The 26,099-nt window shown below is 37.5% G+C and overlaps 1 protein-coding gene across 2 annotated transcripts; it reads left to right on the top strand.

The window, feature by feature from the left end:
- The first annotated feature begins 3,664 nt into the window (after nt 1–3,664).
- On the top strand, nt 3,665–24,661 carry LIPI (lipase I). Of its 2 annotated transcripts, none has more exons than XM_072886118.1 (10): nt 3,665–3,817; nt 6,957–7,333; nt 8,974–9,082; nt 11,625–11,726; nt 13,231–13,320; nt 15,045–15,212; nt 16,794–16,886; nt 19,341–19,452; nt 19,839–20,012; nt 23,890–24,661. In XM_072886118.1, exons 1-10 carry the CDS (start codon nt 3,769–3,771, stop codon nt 23,975–23,977), a joined length of 1,362 nt encoding a protein of 453 aa, XP_072742219.1. In that variant the 5' UTR covers nt 3,665–3,768; the 3' UTR covers nt 23,978–24,661. The 2 variants fall into 2 exon arrangements, with proteins under 2 accessions (XP_072742219.1, XP_072742211.1); XM_072886110.1 differs by lacking the exon at nt 3,665–3,817 and adding an exon at nt 5,049–5,863.
- The last annotated feature ends 1,438 nt before the right edge of the window (nt 24,662–26,099 follow it).

The raw sequence follows: 26,099 nt of genomic DNA, 5'->3' as shown, positions 1-26,099 counted from the left end.
CCCTTATTGCGTGGGGAACTTCAACGTGTTGAGGCGCTTGTTTCATTTTTTCTTTTCTGGGCTTTCCCCGCTGACCGGAGGAAAAGGTTATTATTGTCAGACCTACCAGTGGAAGCGTGTATTGTACAGAAAGACGACCTCGGGAAGAAGCGTGTGTGCCCCTAGAATATTTCCTTCTCTTTTGTGTGAAACTGCGCTGGAAGCAAGCCGCAGGACCCCCCACGCAAAGAGGGCTGGAAGGCGCTGTGCTCCCCCCGCCACTTCCCGGGGCAGGTGGAGGCTGGAGCCGCTGGCCTGGGGCTGGGAGACAAGGCTGCGAAACCTCTACAGCCCTCATCAGCTTTAGTCAGAGCTCTTTAGTACAGCGTTTGAGTCATCAGTGTGATAAGGCGTTCTGATAGTTACTAATAAAATGCACATGTAAAGTGCCGGATGTTGTACGTTTTTCAAGGTTTAAAAATAACTGGAATATGATTGCTGTCTTTAAAGCTGAAGTTGTACCCACTGTTGCATGGTTGCTACAAACAGGCGTCAAGCACGTACACACATTTAACATTCGGTATATATTTGTCAAGTGTTATTTGACAAAGGAGCACATTTTCAGCAGTCATCCTGATGACAGCAATGTGAAAAGTATTATTAATTTTTTTTTTCCCCACGCATGGATGGTGTGCTTTGCCTCAATGCCCATTATTTTCAAATGGAGGCTTAGTTACTGACTTGTCAGTAACTTGGCAAGAAAGGGATTATCAATTTACAGGGATTACAAGCCTCAATGTAGAATACATAATGAGTCTTAAATTTCTTCCAGCCAGTCAGGGTTTTTCCTTTTGTAATCTTTAGACAGCTTTTTTTCATAGTTAAACATACTGCGTTGCAAAAGCCAGGTGTGATTTCCTCTTGCCTGAAAGGGACCCATGCTCTTAAGCTAGCGGTTAGAGAGGAATTTTTCTGGAGAAGTGGCTTGATTCATATGAGAAATGAGAATTGTTATGAGAATTGTTATGAGAATGGGAGTTCCCAAGATTACAAAATCCTTGGGGGTAGAGAGAAGATTAGAAGGGGAAATACTTTTACACGTCACCACAGATCAGGATATCAAGTCTTTCATAAGAATTCGATCTTAATCTTGAAAACCATGCTGTAATGTTTTTAGCTGTTATTTTATCAGAGGCTTTTGGGGTAAACTGAATTGTAAAAGTGCCATTCTGTTACCTGTAAATCATAGTAATCTTGTACTGTAATAAATTTTTTATATATTTTTTTCAGCTTGAATACTTGGCCAGTCTTGAGGGGTTTTTAATAGCTGGTGGACTGTGGGATCCCCCAAAAGCATCAGGGTTCGTTCAGGAGGTACTACTGTTATGGTCCTGGGCACTGCGGGGGACAGTCAAAGTCCTGAAGAGGCAGTGCCGGCATCCTCCACTGGTTTGCGTAAGGTACTTTGGGAGCAGGTAACTCTGAATTTCAGTGCGAGAAGAGTGTATCCTTGTGAGAAAAGCAGTGGACATAACAGTATGCAGCAAAGCGGGATTGGCAGTGCCTGAACTTCGAGGGTCTCGCATCTGTTTGTGACAGTGTACCTGAAACTCAGAGTCACCTTGAAGGATTTAGCTGACAGTGGGATGTCAGTAGAAACTACAGTGTAAATAGTAACGGTAGTTAAGATTTACGAATTTCTAAGTGGCATAAGTGCCACTGTTGGTGAACAAAGTCCCCTTGTCATACGACAGAGAGGTGAGTCCAACAGGCGGTAGTTCAACATCCTGATTAATACTGCAAAATTTTCTGGGCATTGGTTTAGTTAGGGAGTCCTTTCCTGACACTGATTTCAGAGGGCTTTAAAACTGTTTCATGGGTCATTATATTGACATGGGTGGCACTATACTTCACTTACATGTAAGCTGGGCTTATTGGTTTTCAGTTCAAGAGGGAACTTAACATTTCCTTTCTTTTCCCTGTACATGTGTAAAAGAACAAGTGTTTTATTTATTAACAACTAGTGGCATTAGGTATATGTAAAGGTACATAAGTAAGATTTTCTTCTAAGATCAGGTGATTGGCTCTTGGATAAGTGTGACAGATATTTTACTAGGGCGATTACCAGTTCATTTTTAGTGGTGTTGAGCTCTCCATGCTTTAACTTGTATATGAATGCGTACTGCATGCTGAGTGCATGCTGAAGCTGCCTAACTGGTGATTGCTTGGGTGCACTAAGTTTTTGTTGTAACAATAATCTATATTAAAAAGTAGAGAGGGGAAAGAGCCAAACTGATGCTATACCATTACTTGTTCTAAATAGCATGTAATGTCAGTAGGGCTGTGCTTTTATGATAATAGTTGGACAAAGTGTCAAAGATTTGAGATGAAGAGGGAATGCAAAGGGATAACAAGAGATGCCTTAGTGAACTTTACTGAGAATAGGATGACAAATTTGAGAAATGGAAGCAAAAAAGTAGTAAAAGGTCACTGGTTAAGCTGAGTTGGTTTTCATATGAGTGGACATACTGCATCTTCTTCTCCCTGTGTCTGCATTCAAAGTGGAGAAGACTTTGAAGAGACCTCCTAAAGGCTATCCACTGCAGGAGTTTGTGTAGCACAGCTTTGTTGAGCTGCTCAGAGTCATAAAGCCAGCTGAAGAGACTGATCACTTAAAAGTAAGTAACGAAACACACACACACACACACACACACACACTGTCACAAACACACACACCCCCCCTCCCCCCCCCTTAACTGTTGTGGGAGGAAAAGAAGGAGACCTAGACCTTCTGTTTAGAAGCACTGTGAAGGATACGCTACACAAAAAAACATTTCTGGGATGCGTCTGCCTCATATTTCAGTGGTTATGGTATGTTTTTCTTTCTCCTACAGTAGAAATAATTGGGGGCCGGATATAGGCAAACTTAGCATCCAGACTTCTCACTTGAATAATGCAGAGTTTATCTGCCTCTTTGCCTCACCTCCAAGAAACTGAAGTTTGTCCTCTTGTATTTACCCAGTGAATTGGTTTGTAAATAAATGAGCTTCACAAAAATAAATGTTTCCTCATCTGTTTCGTAGCTGGGGACACAGGGGGAATTAAGTTAAGTTACATACCCAAAACACCCAGCAAGTCAGTGTCTGGGTGAGATTTGTTGGGCTTTAAGCTCCATCTCTCTCCCATATAAGCGCTTTCACAGGCCTCCTATGGATTTAGATTAGAGAATGACTCCTTGGAGAAAGCTCAGAAGATAATTTTGTGCAAAAATAATCCATGGAGACACAGTTCTCAGAATTATTTTGAAGTTCTTACAGAAAAATCCTTCTGTCACCAGAATGACTTTTTGTTCTAAGTTTCTTTTGCCCATCTCAGTGCCTCTAATTGCAGTCGAGTGACACTTTAAAAAAGACACACAGTGGGTCTCTAATGTGATGTACCTCTAGTTACTCTGCTTCCTAAATTCCACGCATGTAAGAGAGTTCTCAGTAATATATAACATCGATCGCTTACGTGTAAATCTGCTGATAGCCAAAGAGAGAGGGAAATAGATTAAAAACCAGTCCCAACCCTTAAAGACCAGAAACCACCCTACCTACTGAAGTCATTCAATAGGAGGAGTCATGAATTGCAGAAGTTTGAATACAGCTTTGCTTTCTGCTTCCTGCTCTACATGTCACTTACTTCATTAGTGGCATTCAGTTAGGTTAGGAATCTAGCATACTATAAGGAAACACTAGATTTGCCACCTGTCTGTGGATATTACATATTGCTTTTCTCCATTTCCACATGCTGAAATTGTGTTTCTTCATCTGTTTGATATACTGGGTGAAATCAGGTAAGAACCATTAGCTTATTCTTTGCGAAGTAGTCTCTTGGCTTTATTCAAGCATTAAAAAAATTAATATTCCTTCATTTAAATTGGCCAAATGATTAAACCTTGTGAATCATGGCTAGTGGAGCAGACGATTAGTAAAGAGAATTTGATCACTTTGAAACTGAGACGTAGGTTTTCATTTTAAAGTAAATAGAACAGAGCCTGATACTTTATCTCTGGCTGTACTTTGCACATAGACACACTCAGGTATGTGTACTTTGTATGAAGTAAAGACGTAATTGTGAAATTGTTTTAACATATTAACTTAAGTTTGTTGTTTATTGCTGATTTGATAGGTTGACAGGTTTTCAAGTTATGCGTTATGCTTCAAATAGCAACATTTAGTTACAAAAAGTTGGTGTGTTCTTAAGATTTTCCCCTTTTCAACCACAGAAGATACTTACGATGCTTACAAATGTACACAGGAAAGTTAAAATTGGATATTAACTGAGTTACACTGCATATGTAACTGCCCAACACCTATCTGTATGTTCTGACTGTAGAGAAAAGTGTATGTGAGTACTCCCACAAGTGTGCACAAAGGGCAGCTGGGTATTCCTTCCAGTAATCTGTCAGAACTGGGAGTTTGAAAAACCTCCCCTCAATGACTCCTCACTAAACAATTCAAAGTATTAAATCTATAAATCTATTTATAGTACTTATCTAATTCCACAGTAAATATATCATCTTTTCTTTTCTTCTGTGTTTACTTTTCAAAGAATAACTGCTGTTATTTCACAGCCATAAGTAAACGAGTTTTTCCCTTTGACGTTTCCCAGCTAGTAAATAGGTTTTGTCAGTTAAAATAATTTCCTTGTGATAGATTTCTCACTTCCATGGACCAGAGTGTGTCTCTGTTTTATGTCACTGTCATTCCACCGGCTTTAGAAGAATTAATTCTTATTTCTACCAATCAAATGATAAGAAATCAAAACATTTAAATGGATATGGAGGAACACTTCAACAATATCTTAGCATGAATCTTTTATATGTTAGATACATAGGAGTGAATTATAAGGATCAGTGATTAAACTTCAATTTAAGAACAATATTAGGCAAAAATGAAAGAGTTTCATGTTGTAGCTTTGAATCTGAATAGCAAAAATTTAATCAAGTGTCTGTTTTTTATCATTTAGCTTTGTATATGACATCTGTGTAATAGAATTTCTATTCTAGTTTTATTGTCTTATATCATTATGTGAAAACTAGAGATTAAATGTGACACATTCTATTAACATCTCAGTATCATGTCACATGTATGACATTTTACCAAGTTCTTGAATATTGTTTTCATTAAATTCAAGGCAACTGCAGCTGAACAGCTCCTTAATTTCAGAACTTCTTCTTGGATAAGTCTCAGCAATGAAACTGAGTTGCCTTCCTGTACCACTAGTTAGTTAATAACCTGTCCAGTAATCACAGTAAAAGTTACTTAAATTATTCAATGTCAAAATGAGAATGGTGACATATATTTTGAAATATAGGTAATTCTAACTTTTCCTAGATGTAATAATTGTAGCTATTGTCATAGGTGATGATAGGCACAAAACATTTGTGTGGACGATTTGAGACAGGAAGTTTCAAGCCATTTCTAACACTCTGTAACTTCAACCCTGCTCCGGTTTGCAAATATCCATTATTTTTTGTGGTGTCCAGTCCAGAAGTGAGTGGTCTAGTCATTGTAGATACACAGTTTGGCCTGGAGGTTGATTGGTCTAGTTCCTGAAGTGAATTAGTGTCTTTACCACATCTTTACTGCATCTTAAGTGCTGTAACTCATATTGTTTAGCTTTGTTTAGATCTGCACGATAGTATCAAATACATTTTTCAGATACCTTGTATCCCCGCCACACTTGCCCTTCGCAGCTTTATAAACCGGTGAGGGCTCGCTGTCCGTCTCAGATGTGCGCATGTGGTGGATTCGGTTCTGCCTGCTAGCTGCTTGCTGGGAAAAGGAGAAGAGAGAGAACTGCCTCTCCTGTAACTCAAAAATTCTGAGAAATTCAGGTTACTTTTTAAATTATTTTTTAAGGAACTGAGTAGGTAGTATTTCTCTTCCTACTTTTGCTTTCTAAAAGTTGACTGAGTCTTGTTTTACAAAGTTGTTAATGAGAGGAAAATGGAGAAAGGTGCCATCAAATATCAGACAAAAGCCTTGTGTAAAGTTGCACAGCCGACTAGAAGTCAAGAGATTGGCCCAAATTTCTTTGGCCGTACACCAGCTAACACCATAGCGAAGGTGAAGAACCGTGACAGGCGTCAGCGTTGTGCCCAGAATCCTGAAGTGGCTTAATCCGCACAATGTGACCTCAGTCGCCAAAGCATACTTTTTAAAGCATTAACTTTTGACACTGATAAGCACACAGGGGAAAAATTAAGTCTTTTAATCTTTTTTGAAAATCTCTTCTTGCTGATCCTGACTGATCTAACCTTGTATACCATAACTGTCCAAGTACAGAAATGCTAAATACTACAGTTTTTTTCATGCCATTATGTACATTGACCTTGCAGATTCTTATTTTTTCAAACTCAGAACAGGTTCCTTTGTTTCTTCTTTCTCTGTTTCTTGGTAATGGTGTCCTTATGGTGACCCAAAACTAGGGAAGGGTTCTGGATCATCCCTGTACTGTCAGGCAACTGTTTCTTATTGCTAGATCGAACAATAAGGTCTAAGGATTGGCAGCTTTGACACCCTGGCTGAAAGAGGAAGAAACAACCACAGCGGTCTTCCTGTTTAAACAACACACACTAGTGAAAAAATTCTGAGAACCTAAATTTGATGGTTAAGCAAAGGATCTTATCAGCACTGACTACTAATTTGTGTTTGTTATAGAGAAAATATATTGTTCAGGAACAATTAGAAAGGTTAATTTTGTATTTGAAGGGTTCAGAGGAGCATAGTGGTATCTGCAGAGTCATTAGTTAAACTGTGTGTCCTCGTTGTTCAGTGCATGTTCTGGCACCTCATTCCAAAGGCCTGGAGAGAAGAAAATGGAAATTCTTCACTTTTAGTGGAAAAATGTGGAAAGAAAAGTGAAGAGGTGGTATTTCAGGTGGTCTAACTCATCAAATGACTGTCTAACATTTTCATCTTTTTCAGATGAGGAGAAAAAATGTCCTGAATTTACAGATCTTAATATAGGCAATGCTTTGTCTGGAACAGAACTCCAAGTCCAGCTACTGCTATACACAAGGGAAGATCCAAATTGTGCTGAGAGACTCATTGAACACAATGTTACTGCATCTGAGTACCTTAATACCTCCAAGAAAATTGTCTTTGTTATTCACGGCTTCAGACCAACGGGATCTCCACCAGCATGGCTAGGTGACATAAAGGAGCTTTTACTGTCTTCAGAGGATATTAATCTCATTATAGTTGATTGGAATCGTGGTGCTACAACTGTGAATTACATAACTGCTGTTGAAAACTGCAGAAAAGTTGCAGAAATACTGAAGGACTATATTGACCAGATGCTGGTAAGGCAGAGAGTTGCATCTGTTCTGAATAAGTTTAAATAACATAGTTTGAGTGGGAATGGATATTTAAAATATGTCTAAAGAGAATCCCAGTGAACAATATCAAATGTCATTTATTTACCAAAGTATTTACTAACTTTGCATGTGGTTATTACTGCATATCTTTAACTTCACCTGAGTTCTTATTTCCTTTTCACTGAAGTATGCCTGAGAGTGCATCTGATTTGTTTAGCCAGCTGGAAGTTTTAGGTCTTCTGGAAAGAGTGAATGCACCAGTGGGGAGGTGAAATGAGAGATGTTCAAATAGTATGCAGCATTAAAAATTTACAAAAACATTACACTACTCTTTTGACTATTAAACTACTATGATTAAAAATTTTAAATGAAAAAGAACTCACTGACAGAGATATAAATATTTGTTCCAAAATGATATAAACTTATTGATTCTAGAGGGAGTTGCTGAAACAATTGTTGATGCCAGTGGTCTTAACTGGGCTTTAGATTTATTGCTTAATCAAATGAACAAAAACATGTTATCATCTCATTTATGGCATTGTTAGATTTGTCACTTGATTTTTCTTCTATTCTCACCACTTCTTTTCCCAGCCATTCTCAGAAATTTTGAATGCTGTGCAGTAAGAAAATATTCATGTGGAATTTGAGTAAAAAAACCAGCATTTTGATAAAGGATGAGGTGGAAGAAGAGAGACCCTATCAGAATCTGCCCTCTGGGACTAGATATAGTGATAACAATTCATAATTCTGACAGTAAATTTACTGTTATGGAATAGAAAAATAAAATAGGACTATAAGAACAGTCCTCAATACAGAGTGGGTTAAAAAGATGTATTTTGCAAATTTATTGATGCAGATTTTTGGTTAATTACTGGTTACAGATCTGCCTGGCAAAGCAATGACTGCAGGGCATGCTTGGACCGATCTTGTTGTGTGGGTCATCAAACTGATGGTGGGGGGGGATGTTGTGTCCCACAGCTTGCAAGCTCTCATAGGGCCTTTGTTAATTCATTTTGAGATGCTTTAACATTTCAGATCCCACATATCATTCTGTCACTTTGCAGAGATTCTAACAGGTCTGCTGATACTATTTCAGAGTTCTTTGGTAGGTTTTTTTTTTAAATACTGCCTGCTTTGTAGAATGGGCATCTTAAGGCATTCCTGCAGGTGTGCATTTGGCACCATTATTCAGCAGATCTGTGGCATAAGTGTTAATGGTATTATGGTTTAAATTTATTTTATTGGAAGGATAAAGCAGGGGGAGATAGATTTTTTTTTCCTAGTTCATAGTTTTGGTTCATCTTTCTTGTATCTGGTAAATGTCTTCCTCTTCCTTCCCTGTGCTCCCCTTCTAACTAGTGTGACAGTTTGGAAGAAATATGACTCAAGCTTCCTTTTTATGTTTTTCTAGTCAAAGAATTTCATAATTACTACACTGTTTAACTAGCATAGAATGTTAAACTGAAAGGAACTTTGTAATTTCCATTTGTTTTTAAAGTTAGAGAGTTAGAAATATAACTTAGAGTACTGACAAAAAGTGAAAACTGTATCAGTCTACTGCTGTCTGTTCAGTTAACCAGGTGTGTGGTTGTGGCTTTGTTGTTTTTTTTTTTCTCCCCTCATAGGCAGGTGGAGCTTCTCTTGACACTATGTATATGATTGGCATTAGTCTTGGGGCTCATATAGCTGGTTTTGTCGGCCAGAAGTATAATGGCAAAATTGGCAGAATTACAGGTAAGGCTTTTAATCCTGATACACGTATTCTAATGTACCATGTATTGTTGTTATAGCTGCAAATCACATAGATGCTAGCACTGAAATATCGACAAATGAGAACTGATTATTTAGTAACATGCACGAGGAAAAATGTATCCCTGATAGAAGTTCAGAAAATTGTGAAAGTCTGCCTTCAGGACATAAGTTACAGCTGAAATTTTCCAACCTGTTTACCTCTAGTCTCTCAAATGAAAATTGAGTGCTACATCCAAATGCCTCTTAAGTTAAATTACATAGTACCTGAATTTCTGTCTAGTTGATGGAGCGAGTCAAGTCCCTCTGAAGGGAAGTTCAAAAGCTCCTGGTCATACCACAGGAATCAGGCACAAGGATTTAGTTTCAGTTTGAGGTATCTGAACATGGTGCAGGCTTTAGTATGTTGAGTTATCTCCTACAGGGAGCTTAAATCAGGTATCCAGCCTGTGTATGGATACTGCACATCTTGCCTCATACTTGTTACATTGTCAGCATTGTCATCTGCGGGAAGTGGTGCATACAGTGAAAATTGGAGTACCGTCATTTGGATACATCTTTCAGGACCAGGGTTGCACAAAGTTTAGGATTATCTTGTAGACACTGGTTCCTAGGGCAGAATCCACAGTGCTAATTTGGGTGCACAGGCTCCAGATTCTTCTTGTGTTGAAAAGCAAAACTCACTGCAGCTAGCGTGTTGAGAATGAAGCTTACTAAGCTAACTATCAGAAAAGGTGCTAAGGGGACAAGGGACTGTTGGATCCTGATTGTGTTTTGGATTTAAGAGAGCAGCTGTTTTCAGGCTGAAAGGAGGCAGTTACCTCTCCTTGAGATTCATAGCTCCAAACACTCTCTTCAGAGTACTTAAGTAATTTTTTTCCCAAAATGTAAGAGGAGCCAGTAGCCAGCCTTAAGAAAGGGAATAAGAAACTCCTCCCCTTTTAGTACAGTAGTATGAAAGTCAGGGCATTTTCTAAGAGTGTGATAGGCTCCAGCTATATTTGTTAAGAATACTCATTTCCACTTTACACAATTCCCTAGAGTTTGTTGGCATCACTGGTTGGGAACGGTCTTGATTGCAATGCTAGGCTAGCAGGTGTGTGTCTTCTCTGTACAATAACTGGGAGCTAGAAGATCCATGTCATTTCTAAGCTCAGATGCTTGCAGGTAAATAGAATTATATGAAATGTTTCAATCACCTTCTTATAATTACAGATATGGATGAATGAAGGCAAAGATTGAGTAGTCCAAACACCAAAGGCTCATAACCTCTTAAGTGACTGTTCTGATACTCTTTCTTTCAAACAAGTTGAGCTGGTGGCCCAGACTGATTTTGGAAAAAAGAGATTTAAAAAAAAACCAAAAGGATATTGTCTTCTTCACTCTTTGGAGATTTCTGAAATATAAAACTAATTAGTGGACTAAAACGATTACCTTTGTCACCTGGGGTACTATGAATGTGAATTCCTGGCATTCCATGATCCTCTGTGGTAGTTTGGGCCTTGATTATCTTGATGTTGAGAGAGAACCTTCCTAGACTAGTTCTTAAAGAACATCTGCCAGTTAAATCATAATACAGATTTGGATAAGCTAAGGTCATACTATGTCCCTGTCTCTCAATCACTGAGAATGCAATTAGTAGTCAGTTAAGTGTAGGAATATGTTTTGCCTTGGCAGTTGTATTTTCCATCGTTGCTGCTTTTTCATTTCCCCTCTTTGTCTGTGCTTTTGTTGTCAAGAAAATAGGAGCGGAGCAAACCTCAGCTAACAATTTCGCTTTCCTGTGAAGGACAGAAATTATGAAAATTATCAGCCTTCAGGGCTGCACAACATAATTCCCTATCCCTAAAATGAATGAGAATCACAGTGTTTATGCTTAGATACTTTGCCACCCAAATCCCCTCCTCCTTGATATAAAGTGCTTTTTGTGGATCTCAGTTGGAAACTCTTTTGTCATAGTTGAGTTTTGATTTGAGTATAAGATTTCCAAACCTCCTTCAGGTGAAAATGTGGTCAAAAGCTAGTATTTCACTTAGTTGTATAAGTAATTTCTATAAGTATTTTCAACACCAACTGATAAAATGATTGAGGCATGTTTGAAATTGTCTCTATCCAAGATATTTTCATCTTGTGTTCTGGTCGTGAGAGTAGTTACATTGTGCGTTTCGTTTTTATGAAGTACATACTAGTTATGGTATTTTCTGGGGAAAAGGTCAAAACTAATTCTCCTGATTTGATCCCTAATGCTGTTGGCTTATAATTCATCTGGAGAACTGGGATATGAGCACAACTAATTATGGAGAGAGAGAAATTCAAAGATATGGGTTGATCAGTCTTGTGGTAGGAACCCTTGCTTTGCTTAGCAAGTTGAAGAATGGAAACTTGAGAAGAATTGTGCTGTTTTTTACTTTTATTATTATCCCAGGAAAATGTAGAGTCATTGATGAATAATGTTCAAATGTCGGCCTTGTATATATCTGTAGAAACAGACCCCAGGATCTGTAATGCTAGTGTTATTTTCATTTAGGTCTTGACCCAGCGGGCCCTTCATTCACTCGAGAACCACCAGAGAGGAGACTGGATCGTACTGATGCACAGTTTGTTGATGTAATCCATTCAGATGGTGATGGTAATGACATAGCCTTAACTTTTCTATTTCAACTTGAGCAAAGGCAGGAAAGCAAAAGAGAAGGGATAAGCTGTTTCAGCTTTGTTTCCAAATAGTGCTGCAGAAGTATATTTTGCGTTATCAGGTGGATTCCTATGCTGTTGCTTTCTAATAATGTCTATACTTTTGAAATCATGCTGTATGTTATTATGCCTATTCATCAAGAAATTGAAACTCAACTTTGCTAATGACTTAAGCAACGATGGGCTGTTTTGTTTAGTTCTGACATAAGTAGCCATGTTATTGAGTGAGTGAAGTTTCATGACTGAACCTGAAAATATTGAAATAACTTTTATGTCCAACAGCTAACTGAAGGCCTATGTAGATAACCATGAGTTATCTCCATAACTTATAACCATAGCCATGAGTCCATTTAATGTCATGCAAAAGTAGCGATTATACCACTGTCATTTATGTCTTGTTTTTATAGTATATTCCTTCTGAATATGAAAAAAATAAGTCTGCACATTGAATAAAGCACACCACTTGCATTAATATATGATACTGCTATTTCCAAAGTAGTTTAGCATTAACATTCTTTTGCTGTGCTAAGGTACATGAACATAGAGGTTGTAAGCACGTGATTATCACTGAATTAGTCCCTTCTGAGACAGCCAGTCTCAGCTGTATCATGTTAGTACACTACAGATCCACTGCTTAAAATTCTAAATCACACTACTGTAAGGTTAAAATGAAGAACATTGTAAAGTCTGCTTCATCCATGCTATAATCTGGTTTAATTTTTTTCTCAAAGCCATAAGTAAACCTTTCAAACCTAACACACTTGTCACATTATTTGTGTAGTTTCATATAAATTTCTTTAATAATATTAAAAATTAAGCATTTTACTATACAAATTTATATGTGAAGCTTTAAAATACCAATTTTTGTAATGTTCTAATTATGTGAATAAAGATAATGTGTGGTAAAAAGGAAGGTAGGTCAGAATGAGCTAAATCTTACTCGTGGTCTTTTATAGGACAGATACAGATTTTTCTATTTTGATATACTGCTTGTATTAGTGTAGCTCAGAATCCAATGTCAGGCAAAAATTGGAAGATCTTACTCTAATGAAGATTACATTGGGAAAGAATTTTGGTTGCTGGAGAGAACATGAATTTAATAAATTTCTTTGTGCAAATAATGTCGCAGCTACAGCACTGAATAGTTGCTTCTGTTCTTTCCTTTTTCTTTTGTGGCAGTAGGAATCTTACACAATTTATATACATTTGTGTACAGCATTTTACATGTGTATAATTTTCTTAAAAATAAAAAAAACCATGGATTTTTAATTAATAAAATTACTTCCATTAAGAGAACAAAAGAACAATATAAGAACAAAGAACAGTATAATTGCAAAAATTTTCTTTAAGACCTCCATGTTATTTTGTAATGAATGTAATGATAAATAATTGACTGCATAATTCTGTTTATGTTTTTTTGACTCATGATGTTTTTACTTTAGCACTAGGTTTCAAGAAGCCTTTAGGAACCATTGATTTCTATCCAAATGGAGGAATGGATCAGCCTGGTTGTCCACAAACAGTATTCAGTGGTAAATAAAAATGTTTTCAATTAATGAGAAAACAGTTTGAGATCAAATAAAAAAGGTTAAACTGAATTCAATGGACACCGCACATATTCAGTAATATGGGAGCTGAGGGCATTGTTTTCTTTATTTTCCATCCCCACTCAGCAAATGAGAAATAACAAAGACATTTGACAACTTTATTTAAAAAAAGATCTTCCTATAAGCATACATATTCCACCATACCATTATTACTGGTATGATGGAATTATATTATTATATATACAAACTGCATATAGTAATCATTATTTTTCTGTGTTTATATATGGCTAGGCATGTGGGAAGATGTTTGTGTCCGAGTGGTTTGGACAGGATCCCTTGCATATGACATGGAAGCCAAGGCTGTCCTGGTTTCATCTGGGATAGAGTTAATCTTCTTCCTAGTAGCTGGGATAGTGCTGTGTTTTGGATTTAGTAGGAGAATGCTGAAAACACACTGATGGTTTAGTTTGTGTACAGTAATGTGTACACTGGTCAAGGACTTTTCAGCCTCCCATGCTCTGCCGGGTGCACAAGAAGCTGGGAGGGGGCACAGCCAGGATAGTTGATCCAAACTGGCCCAAGGGCTATTCCATACCATATGCCATCATGCTCAGTATAGAAACTGGGGGGAGTTGGCCGGGGCGCAGCGATCGCTGCTCAGGGACTGCCTGGGTGTTGGTCAGCGGGTTGTGAGCGGTTACATCACTTGTTTTTTCCTGTGTTTTCTCTTTCTCTTATTGTTTTCCTTTTAATTACAGTTGTTGTTGTTGTTATTATTATTATTATTATTACATTTTTTCAATTATTAAACTGTTCTTATCTCAACCCAGGAGTTTTCTTACTTTTGCCCTTCAGACTCTCTCCCCCATCCCACTGGGGGGGAGGGTGAGCGAGCGGCTGGGTGGTGCTTAATTACCGACTGGGGCTAAACCACGACAAAGGCTTTCAAGTCTTCACTGTGGCTTAGGTTCCTCCTGGTTGGCAATGATGAACTAGGTTTTGGACAGGTCTTTTAGGCTCTAGGATGAAAACAGTCTTATGACATGATCTTTTGCTACAGAATTTTGCTTATTTCAGCCTCTGTAAATCTTAGGCAAGGTTGCTGCCCATTGTTTTTGTCTACTCTTTTTGGATATGTTTATGTCTGTCTATGTTTCTATTACTCATCTGCACAGTGCTGCTAGGAATTAGAGCTGCTGCAAAAGCATAGGGCTTCCACTTGTGTGTCTGTGAGTATGGGAGAATCCCTTAAGACTCAGGATCATCTTCATCTGTACAGTTCTCATGGTTTGTTTTGCTAGGAGAGGAAGGAATTTATTACCCAAAAAAACTAGAGAAAAGAATCTCTGAAGTATTTCTCACGGTAATTTTTCTGCCAAAATGTTCTGCACTGGATGCAACAAATTTTAACTCAGACCCATGCTTTTTACAAAAATTTCTGTAAATTTGATAGGACTTAGTAGACTATTTCTTACATATAAAACCCTGTAGACTTTTCTCTGTACCTGTAATATTGAAACTAGTCTTCAATTTCTTCTTCTTGTGTGTGTGCATCCATTTTTTACACTTGGTGGTCAACTAACCAGAGAATAAAAGCATGGCTAACTAAGAATGACTCAGGTAAATGGGATTACTTTGATAACACCTTTTCTTTCATGAAGAAAAATGATTACATATTCTTTGTGTATTTCGTTTTTTCTTTCCTGAAGGACTTCAGTATTTCAAGTGTGACCATCAAAGATCTGTCTTCCTCTTCTTATCATCTTTGAAAAGAAGGTGCAACATAATAACATATCCTTGTGACTCTTACTTGAATTACAAGAGAGGAAAATGTGTTGATTGTGAAGCTTTCAAGCCAATGTCCTGTCCAGTACTGGGTAAGCGTTACAATATCTGCTCTGGGCTGGGTGAGATTTTCCGGGAAATCCAGACTAGCTCTTTCTGGGCCTGCTCCAGAGATCTGTAGTATCGTGTTAAGGGATCTGTAGAGATTGATTGCGTGCAGAGCTGCATACTGTTTAAAGTAGTTTAAAGTTTATGGCTTTGTCTGCTTTATAGTTATCTCTTTTAGACTCAGGTGCTGAATGTTGCTAATCTTTGATCATTATGCTTTCCAGTCTGAAATGGATTCACAGTGTATTTCCTTTCTACAGAGAAACTGCTTCTACTTAGTTCATCACTTTAGGCTTTCACAGTGTGTTACCATTCCTAGTGTACCTGTGGATTTTATTTAAGAGTAATAATGTTTATAGCAACTTCATGGTTTCTCTGGCTCTTCTTTTGGAATCAAGCTTTTATTTGGAGGGGGTTTTAGTTGTTTGGGGTTTTACTGCTTTTAGAGAGGATCTGGGCACAGTTTGAAAAGAGCTACAATAGTGTGAACATTTCCTAGTTGGCACGGTTTTCTTAAGAATTAAATTTAAAAAATATTTAATTAGAAGTTAACTTTCAATTCATACCGTGTCTTTTTTACATCCTTATATTAGGATGTACACCCTATATTAGCTAGATCAGGTTTGAAGAAAAAGCATAGATAGACAGATCTGTATGCTGTTTTATAATAAAACCCAACCATAACGGAACCTTATAGTAGGGCAGAAAGACGCCAGGACTTCCCCAGTGTGGTTATTAGCCATGCCTAATGCACTTACACAGAATGCCTGAGCTAGAGGTGGAGAAATATTTGACCAGTCGGCTGCCACCTTTTTTTTTTTTTAATAACCATAAAAACTATGAGGAAGTGGCAGGCAGCTGAATCTGGGAACTGAGAGGAGCAGCAGCATCCTTCTGCTGCAAGCTTTCCTGCTTGCTGCCTTGCAGTGGCAGCTCTGCAGCCTGGAACTAGCCCTCATTGTCCACTCCAGGTAAAGAAATCAAGAGGGAGAGAATAGGATCAGCTGTTTTAGAAACAAGGACTGTTATCAAGCCCCAAAGACAATAAGCATAGAATTGTATAAACCAAAAGTTCTTTCTACATTACATCCATAAAGCTTAGGAGGTTTACAGAGTATCTAACATTTTAGTAAATAATATCCACAATTATAGACTAAAGGGTTTAAAAATGTTTACTTTAATGATTCAAAAAAGAAAGGAAAAAAATTTACCTAATGTGAAGCTGTTCTGTAACTGTTCTCTGCAAATATATGGGCTACCTTTTTTTGTCTGTTTTTATTACCTTTTCAGGAGTTTATAAGCACTATTTTTTGAGTTAGTTAGATAGATTCCAACTATTACATTATGACAATTTTAGTGATACTAATATATTAGAAGAATGAAATACTTGCGTTCTACATTCTATTATACTCAGGGAATTCCTGCATTTTCCAAGTCAATTTACTTTCTCAGAGAATATTTAAGAAAATTAAAGCCAAGTCTGTCACTTTGGGTGAGTTTCTTTTGTGTAATTATATGTGTATCATATAATGTCTGAAATGAAGTATTTAAACTTTGGATTTCAGGTTATTATGCTGATAGATGGAAAAAATTGTTAATCCCAATGAGTTCACCAGTGAAAGCTTATTTTGATACCTCGGATCAAGACCCATTCTGCAGTGAGTTACTGAATACACACATAACAAACTCTTTATGAAATGTTATGGCTGTTATTTGTTAGCTGATCTGGAGTGAAAGCATGTTAAAAGTAGAAAGTTATTGTTAACTGCTGTGTAAAATGGTGTAATAAACCATGATCTAAGTGTCAGTTCACAGACTGGAGGAAGAAGAATGATTGTGGCAGAAGAGTAAGCAATACTTGAACTGAGAAAGCAATGTGACTTTAAAAGTAATGGGATGGACTGCCAAGAGGAAGAAGGAAGACAGAAAATGAGAATCAAGTGACAGGGAAACTGGACTGAGAGAAGCTGCTTAGATGGGATCATTGCTGCCATTTTCAGAGAGTAAAAATGGGAAGCAAGACTGCTCTGGGTGGGGGACAAAAAAAAGACACCTCTATGTTCTACCCCAGGAGGAGAGCACCCCACAGTCAACTAAAGCTACTCCAGCTTTTAAAAGTCCACGTCTCCCTAGCAGTAAAACAGCGGAGGGAAAACTTAGCTGACTGTTTCATGGTTATACTCTATGGGAATGAATTCTCATGGCATGGCCTTTAGCTGCAACAGTTTAGATATCTACCTATCCGTGTAGAGGTCCAGTTTAGATTCTCATCCAATTTTTGTTTTTATTAACAGACTTTACCACCATAAACAAATGTTAGTACACTCTTCTAATTGGTTATGTTTAAGGTTCTTTGATTTGGGTTGTCGGGATAGGCTTACAGGGAATTCAAGTGAAATCAAGTATTCCCATTAGCTTTTTCCATCATCTTGGCAAGTTTTGTGACCAGGGACTGAATATCTCTTTCTATAGTGGTAATCACGCTTACTTACATCACTGTTTCTTCCAAAGGGCCAAGGAGAGGTTAATGTGATGGATTTTACATAAAATAACTGCTATTCCCAGTGGTCTTTCAGCTCAACCCAAACTTGCTACCCCTGTTCTCCCCTGCTCCTGTCTGCTCGGGCTTTGCTCTCAAGTCTGCACAGGCCACGAGCTCTGTCTCCTCATTCCTTCTACTGGCAGAAAAATACAGCTTTGCTTTTACTCTCACACATACTAAAATCTGGGCATTCATCAAAAATCCAACCAGACAGAATCCTGATGATGGAAACAGCACATTGCAGAAGGAAAAGATTATGTTTAGTATTCTGGGGCAGGGGTGGTAGAAGAGAGAAAAGAGGGGGAGAAATACTACCAAACATAGGAGGAGGCACATGGAGAGGAATAAGAAACATTGTAATGAGAGCATAAATTTAAGGGAAAATATGCAAAATCAAGAAGAAAAATTAGTCTATTAAAGCAGTCTGAAAAAGAGGTTATTTATTAACTAAAACCTTATTTTAATTATTAGATATTTGAAAACATGAGGAAAAATAAATAAACAAACAGTCTTAAAACTAAGTGAAACTGTAAACCTGAGCAGGACAAGTTTTTCATATGAGGTGAGGCTTGGCCTTTTAGGAGAGAATGTCGAAAAGCAACAAGCAATTTAAAAAAAAAAAGAGTTTGAATTGGCTTCCTTGCTTTGGGAGTGGTAAGGTTGTGTTTCCTCTGGACAGCCATAGCACGGTTACAATACTGGTGATGGTTACAGAAGTGTGGTCGAAGGCCAGGTCAGGTTTCCGAGGACACAGCAGAACAGGTCAGCTCTGTGCCCGTGCACGGAGGGTGCCAGCCCCAGGTACCCAGACTGCTTTCCTGAGGCCGTGGGCCCTCCAGGGGAGGGGGAGAAGGGGCTGGAGCATGGGGAAGCAATCAAATCCCTCTCCTCTTCCTCAGTCTTCCCCGTGCAGTTTTTCTAGTATCCACACGGAGGTTTTGGCAGGTTGACTTCTCCGAGGGAAGGGTGCTTGGAGGACCTGTACTGCTGCACCTGCTCAGGCTGGGCAAGCAAGGCATAGGAATAATGTCTCTCTTCAGCTTTTACCGCCTGATTAATCTGCTCTTGTAGCTAAATGCCCACTTTGCCTATACATAAAGCTTGTGCCAATGCTGCTCCTCCCCTCTCCTTGCCAATGTACCTCAGCTGTTTTCTGGACATGTCACTTTTGTGGGTAACGTGATAGTGTTGCTAAACTAATAGCTCAAATATCCCCTCTTTGCAGAGCTTGCCAAAACCTGAAGGTGCTAGTTTGGGCTCGATTTTGCATTGTATCCTTAGGCAGGCCAAACTCTTTATGCTAATTCTGATGGCAGCTTTCTGACACAAATCGTTTCCATGTAAGAACTAGAGGAAATGATACACTAATTGCACAGAACTCCAAGTAGCCATTTGGTAGAAGCTAATTTTTATCAATAACATTTTTATTCTGCTTTGAGCTGGTAACTTAGAAGTAAAGAGTCACCATTCCTATCATCAACCAGTTAATACTTTTAACAGGGTGATAATAACAACTGTATCTTGTTGAGGTCATTCTTTGAATCTTATTATTTCCTGTTTCTTTTTGCAGTGTATAACTACTTACTAGATATTACTACCTGGAATAAAAGCATTAGGAGAGGTTTCATTAAAGTCAAAATAACAGATTATGCTGGAAACACAGTAGAATCAGAGATGAACAGGTATGTTGTGCTTTGTCTCTAAATCTTTTTTGTCACTTTGTAGGGCTAATTTTCTGAATTTCCTAAACCTTTTAACTTGTTAACTTGTAAGTCAAAAAGTATCATGGGGTTGTTAAGACTTGGCCACGGCTCCTTTTCCTGGATGTGGCTCAGTGTGAGAGGCAATGCTCCTCACACTGAAATGATCCTCTCTCCATTTATGAACTAGCCCAGCTCCTTGCATAGTACTGGTTTGAATCCAGTTCTTTTTCTGAACAAGGTGTCCTTGTTCTGAATGCTCAAAGTCGATACATCTTACAAGATTTCTGATCTTAATAATAATGCTTAGTAATACTGAATATTACTCAGCTAACAATACCCTGACTAGAAATAATATTTTTCTTTAGTGAAGCTTCAACATTTCAGCAATATAAAAGAGTCAAAATACTAACTGGATTTTACCGAGACCTTGACAAAATATCGAAAATTTCCTTGACCTTTTCTACGAAGACTTTAATAGGCCCAAAACACAAGCTTAGGATTCTCCAGATGAGGCTGAAATCTCTTAATAATCCAGAAAGGTAAGTGTTTGTCACGTATCAAAGTTGTGTATCAACTAAACTGCTCAGGATGTGTATTTCCCTTTATTGATTTTTTTAATCGCATATTCCTAAATGCATGACTATCCTTCTCATCCTACCTAGGATCAAATTTGCCATGTGGAAGAGCTGCTCTGTACATTAATGTTTAGTGCACAGCACCCTCAGTTTGCATCTCTCGTACATGTAGACATCAACAAGCGTGCTGCTTGTTACAGCAGGCTGCTGCTGCTGCTGTCTGGTCACAACAGGTTTTCAAGAACCACTTATGTAGACCAGCCTGACTTATACCTGCATGGTTATGTTCTCTTCCAGAAGATAAATTTTATTAAGTGCTCTTCTGATTTTGTCATGTGCCTGTACACAGCTTTTCACACTCAGATATGAAATGGAGCACTTCAACTACTTGTGTGACTGGAATAGGTTTTTGGTCTTCTTGCTGATGGTAAAGACCTTCCAAGACCAAAAGACAGTCTATGCTTGCCTACACTTAAAATGAAATCATCTGCATTTTTTGATATTTAAGTGTTGTTAATAAGCTTTTATTAATTATTTATGGTTTTAAATACTTGGGCAGTATTGCCATATGTTCATTTTTTAGATCTCCAGAGTTACTTGTGCAATAGCATTAGTAATTAAAGTTTACATTTGCATCTTGTTATGTGAAAATAACATATTACATGGAATAGGTAAGAAATATCCAGGAGTAGCAAGAGTACTTAATTTTAGAGGTCATGTTAATTTGCTTCATATGAATGGCAGATTCAACAAAGTCAGAATTTAAAATAAAATCTAATAATGGTTATCAAATAAGTAATGAGTGGGAATAATATTATAACATGAGTAAGTCTTAAGTCAGTATATTTTGTTAACTTGAGAAATAACATTTAAGGCTTTCTTATCTGGTATATGATAATAGTCTAGTAGCAATTGGGTATGATACTTTTAAAAAATTATGAAACCGTGTTAAATTAATCTGCTATTTCATAATTACTGAGAAGGAGGAGACGGGTGGGAGAGACTTAGAAAGAAACAGAGCAGTAATCAAAATATTACCCCAAAATGTATATACAGTAGACTTTATTAACCTGTTGAAGGCTGTAAGTCTCAAGCTCACAGGTGAATTGGCATGATTTTATTTAAAAGCATTTGGTGATGAGAGATAGTCAAAGCTCTAAGTCATATTGCAATTTTTTTTCTCAAACCAACGGTGATAATTCAGAAGATACATTTCTTGCAAGCCTATCAGCATTCAGGAATTTTTCAGCTCATGTTCTAGCAAATAAGGAAGACTTTCAGTGACCATCTCTTACGGGCTTCGAGTTTTCATTCCTGTTACTCTGTCTCTTGTTAGTTTTGAAGTAAGATGTACTTGATTTGCTTTAATATAGGATCCACTAAAGTCCTTCATGTGAAGCCTCGTCAGCTGGCATATAGGCACATTAGATACTTTTAGATAGCAATGGAAAACAGTGTATTGATTCAGCATGTAAAGGTCATTTAAATGCAGATGTTACAACACTATTAGTTGGTATAATTACATAATTGCTCATTGTAATTATAACTATGTATATTTACCTTATTTAGTTACATATAATTACAACAATTCCTTCAATGCAGGATAATCAACTTGAAATGACATTAAAAATATTTCAATTATTCATATAACAAAGTAGTAGGTAAAAATGAGGGGACAGGTGCAGGTATAAAAGGCAATAGGAGTCTCCATCTCCCCAGATCTGGGTTAATAGCAGACAGTGGGAGATTGGGGAATATCACTGACAATTGTCTACTGGGCTGGTCCATTATTCACACAGATGGTGTGTGAACGTGGGAGTGCTAAAAGGTACATACAATTTTCAGAGTCGTCTTCTGGTCTCTGAGATAAACCATTCCTGCTCATCCATAAAAACAGAAAGCTTTCCTAACTTGTGTGTCCAGGTGTCAGTTCTCCCAAAAAGCTTTTGAACCTGTCAGTCAATTGAGACATTCACATTCCCCATCAATTGATGGGGAATGTGAATGTCTCAAAAGATACTTAACCCAGCCACCTTTGTTTTTTTTAACCAAAACAAGAACAGGAGTAATACAAAAGAAGACATTATTAATACCTCTACCGAAAAAGAGAGTGTGGCATGCCCTTGTTTTTTAGTAGACAGCAGAGAAGCCACATGGGGTGAGGGATTATGAAAGCCTCACCTAACAAAAAAATTGTTTGTGTTTTGCTCCTTGTCAGTGAACTGGAGAACCTGCTGCTCACTCAGGGCTCCTCTCCCGTAAGGCGTTCCTGGTACTCAATAATCACAAGCTTAGATGGATTGCACTTCAAATGAGATACAGTATGATGGAAACCATATGTTTTTATTTCTAGTATTCATCATTATGGTTGGTCTAAGTATTGTGTCCCCTGTGATTAGATAGAGCCCTTCCCAGGTGACAACTGCTGTTGGAGAACTGGCTGTGCTAACACATTGTGTTGCTGTGTTGCAAATACAGTTGGAAATGTGCTAAAATACAGGATCGTATTGTTACGTGAGATATCGAAAGTCAACTCGGGAAATGGATGAGTATAATAATCCTACATTGTTCTGGTTGGAAATTTGTCCTGTGAATTCTTTCACAGTCTTTTATAAGGACTTTTAAAAAGCTGGCAATTTTTGTGCTTTTATGTCTTTTTTTCTGCCTCTACAAAAATAATATACTAGTAAACCATTAAATCCGAATCAAAACAAATTGTGGATGAAGGACCAGATGAAATTCTATGCTTTGCATTATACAGAATACCAGAATTTGTCTTGATCTTCTTAGTCATAAAATCTACTATCTTAGCTTTGTGGGGTCCTTGAAGGGCCTCAAATTCTTATATAGAAATCTGACAGTCCTTTCACGTACAGACAGGTGGGGCCTTGACTGGTTGGAAATCTCACACTAATGGGCAACAACAGAAATGCCTGGTGGGCTGTTCTTTCTCAGGCTTTGTCCTTTAGCTGGTTCACTGCACGCTACATCCCAGTCCAAGGTGGATTGTGTTGTATAGCCACGTCTGTGAGTTCAGAGCAATATAGAAGATAATTTTAAATAAAATAAGATCATAGCTTTTATGGCCTTAGAGGTGCCATCAGAGGGTATGCTAGTCATTTGCCTGTGCAAACCAGCTCTCACCGTCTATTTATAGTAGCGCATAAAGGGCAGAGCTATGACCTGCCTCAGCCCTAAAAGGTAGACCATCCATGTTGACCTCAAAAAGTAAGATTTTGTGTGTGCGTGACTCCCTTTGTAACCTCTGTATGTGTTCATGTAGTATTATGCAGTTCTGAGTTTTCTAGGTGTTTAGATGACAAATTACTCTCTTGCATGAAACTTTCTTACATATGCTGTCATTGCAACTGAAAGAGTTAGAAGATATTATGATGTGGTTTTCTACTTTCCTCTGTGGAATGGAAGCAGAGAAACTTTCATACCTAGGGAACTCAAAATAAATTATTCAGGCCCAGTGTTAACAGGAATTGGGCTGTTCTTGGACCATTGTTCTAAAGAATTCATTTGAATGCAGATTAATAGCTTTAATGGATGAAGTATTGCATCTTCATATTTCAGACTAATGTGATACACTTCTTACTCATGCCACTTTGCACCATCCAGCTGATGTCCTGGTTGTTGTTCACAGTCTGGCAAAACTCCTCTAGTGATGCATAAAATAGGGTGTAAACTTAGACAAGAAAACATTTCTTCTTGTCCTGAGTACCGTCTCTGAGAGGTGGTAAATACTGGAGGTTTAATAATTCAAATACTGACATATTTTTCTATTAATGTTAACTTTTTCTGTTGTGCACATTTTTTTATTTTTCTACTTTTGTAGGCTGCAGCTGTGCAGATATGATTTTGTACTGATGGAGAACACTGAACTGACCTTCAAACCTATCCCTTGCCCAGAGAGGGGTACATGAAGAGAGAGCTTCTACTAACTTAATTTCTCGTAAAGCAGTGACATTTTGATTCTTCTCAGAATAAAGACTGCAATGAGAAAGGAAATGAGATAAGCTAGATTTATTTTCAAGAGTCTACCTGGTAATATGCATTACTTGCTTTGAGTGCCTTAGGGTGAAATTAATTGAAAAGTTCAGATATCTATGTATTTGGGAAATTTGAACGAAGTAAATGTATCATGGTGGAGAACATGCAATGGTCTATTCGTTATTATTTGTTAGCAGTGAAGCAGCTACTGAATTAAATATGAATTATCTGCATAATCCTGGCACATTATTTGTCAAGTCATACATATCTTTAATTATTTATTATTTATAATGGCTTTTACATGGAAACATAATTATCTGTCTACTAAGTGAATATAATCTACATGTCATCTACAGATCTAATACACAGGAGTTTTGTTGTGCTATGTTCATTGGATAAATGAATTCACATTTTCTCATTATATAATATCTCAGTCTCTGAGAACTGGAACAATAAGATTTGTGGGCACATATGTAAATTTGCTATTTAAATCAGTTATCTTTATGCTCATTGTAGATGAGTATTATTGCAACCATTCAGATTTTTTTCTATTAAACCTGTGGACAGGGCAGTGATGTTTCAGATATGAAGCAATTGTAAAGTCTATTCTGAAGAGAATAACTTAAAGATTAAATAAATGCATTTTCATTTGAAATAAATGCATTTTCATTCTGTTTCTGTTTGGGCCTCTTGGAATTAGAGCTGCTGCTCGGGTTGAGATTGATGACACCTTTTCACCTATTGGAATGTGAGCAGGAATAAGCCCTACATAAAGATTTCCTCCTCCAGTTCAGAAAAAGGTTTTCCAATGCCAGATTGCCTTTCCTGATAGTACTGATTGAAGGACAGATATGTATATTTTCCTTCTTTAAGGTTGTTTTATGTATTTAACCCTGGTTTCTTGTGTAAATGAGTCCTATGCATGTTATCCTTTTCTTTCCTATGCCCCCACGGTCCCTGCTCTTGACAGCAATACTTGATTGAACCTATTGACCAATTTCATCTGAATGTCAGAGTGGGATGTCCAAAACCTATGAATTGTAAGTTTTATTGAAAGTCAACAGTTGGGTTAGAAGGAAGATGGAAGATAGTGTCCTAAGGAAGGGAAAGCAAGTTATAATTTTGTCCTTTTCATTGCAAGAGGCAGCTCCAGCATGCTGGTCAGTATGTGCAAAGCTCTGAACCAGCCATTGCACATGCTTTTACTTGTCTAGACACACCAAAAAATACAGAACTGTGGACAGACTTGCTCATGCACTGACTTTATTAAAAAAATATTTATTCTATAGGAATGGTAATTACGTTACCATAGGTTTTCTCAGGTGGTGTCTTTCTCAGCTTTATCATTTTATTGTCTACTTCTTTGTTCCTTTCCTCTGAGTCATTAGGAGATACACAGGAAAAGACATTTTTGTCTGCTTATATGCATGTGTATGGAGGGGTGGGTTTTTTTGTATTTCTCCTCCCTTTTTTTTTTAACTGCTGTTATTCTACTTGTTTTCATTCTGCAGGTTTTTGTCCAGCCTTGCTCTTATCACCCCTAGCTTCCCCTTTAACAGGTCTCTGAGCCTCCTTTCTTTCACCGCCTTGCCTCCAAGTACCTGTTTCTTATATCACTTTAAAAAAGCATACAGACTTGAGAGTAAATTTCAAATGTCTTGAACTAGAATCTTTCAATGGGTGACACAGATGTTCAGGCATAGAAATGTATCAGATGGCCTCCTAAGTTTCCTTTTAATGTTGCTTTCTACAACTTCTCTGAAGTTTTATATGTTTATATGTTTTAAAATTTTTAAAATTTTTTAATGTTTTTTATTGTCACCTTTTTTTAAAATTGATTTTATGTCCTGCTGCGAAGAACTGAAGTATAGAGATATGAATATGATTTTTTACTATAAACTTTTATTTTGCTTGAAATATTTAATTGCAAGTTAATGTCTGGAAAAATAAATGAAATTGTATTAGCTCTAAATTGCCAGCATAAAGGGTAGATATACTACTCTTTCCAGTAATGGAACTGAGTGCTTGTTTATTACCACAGCTATTATGGATGTA

This window comes from Ciconia boyciana, chromosome 1, assembly GCF_034638445.1.
Source record: "Ciconia boyciana chromosome 1, ASM3463844v1, whole genome shotgun sequence".
Classification (NCBI taxonomy): domain Eukaryota; kingdom Metazoa; phylum Chordata; class Aves; order Ciconiiformes; family Ciconiidae; genus Ciconia; species Ciconia boyciana.
This window is presented reverse-complemented; position numbering and strand designations above follow the sequence as displayed.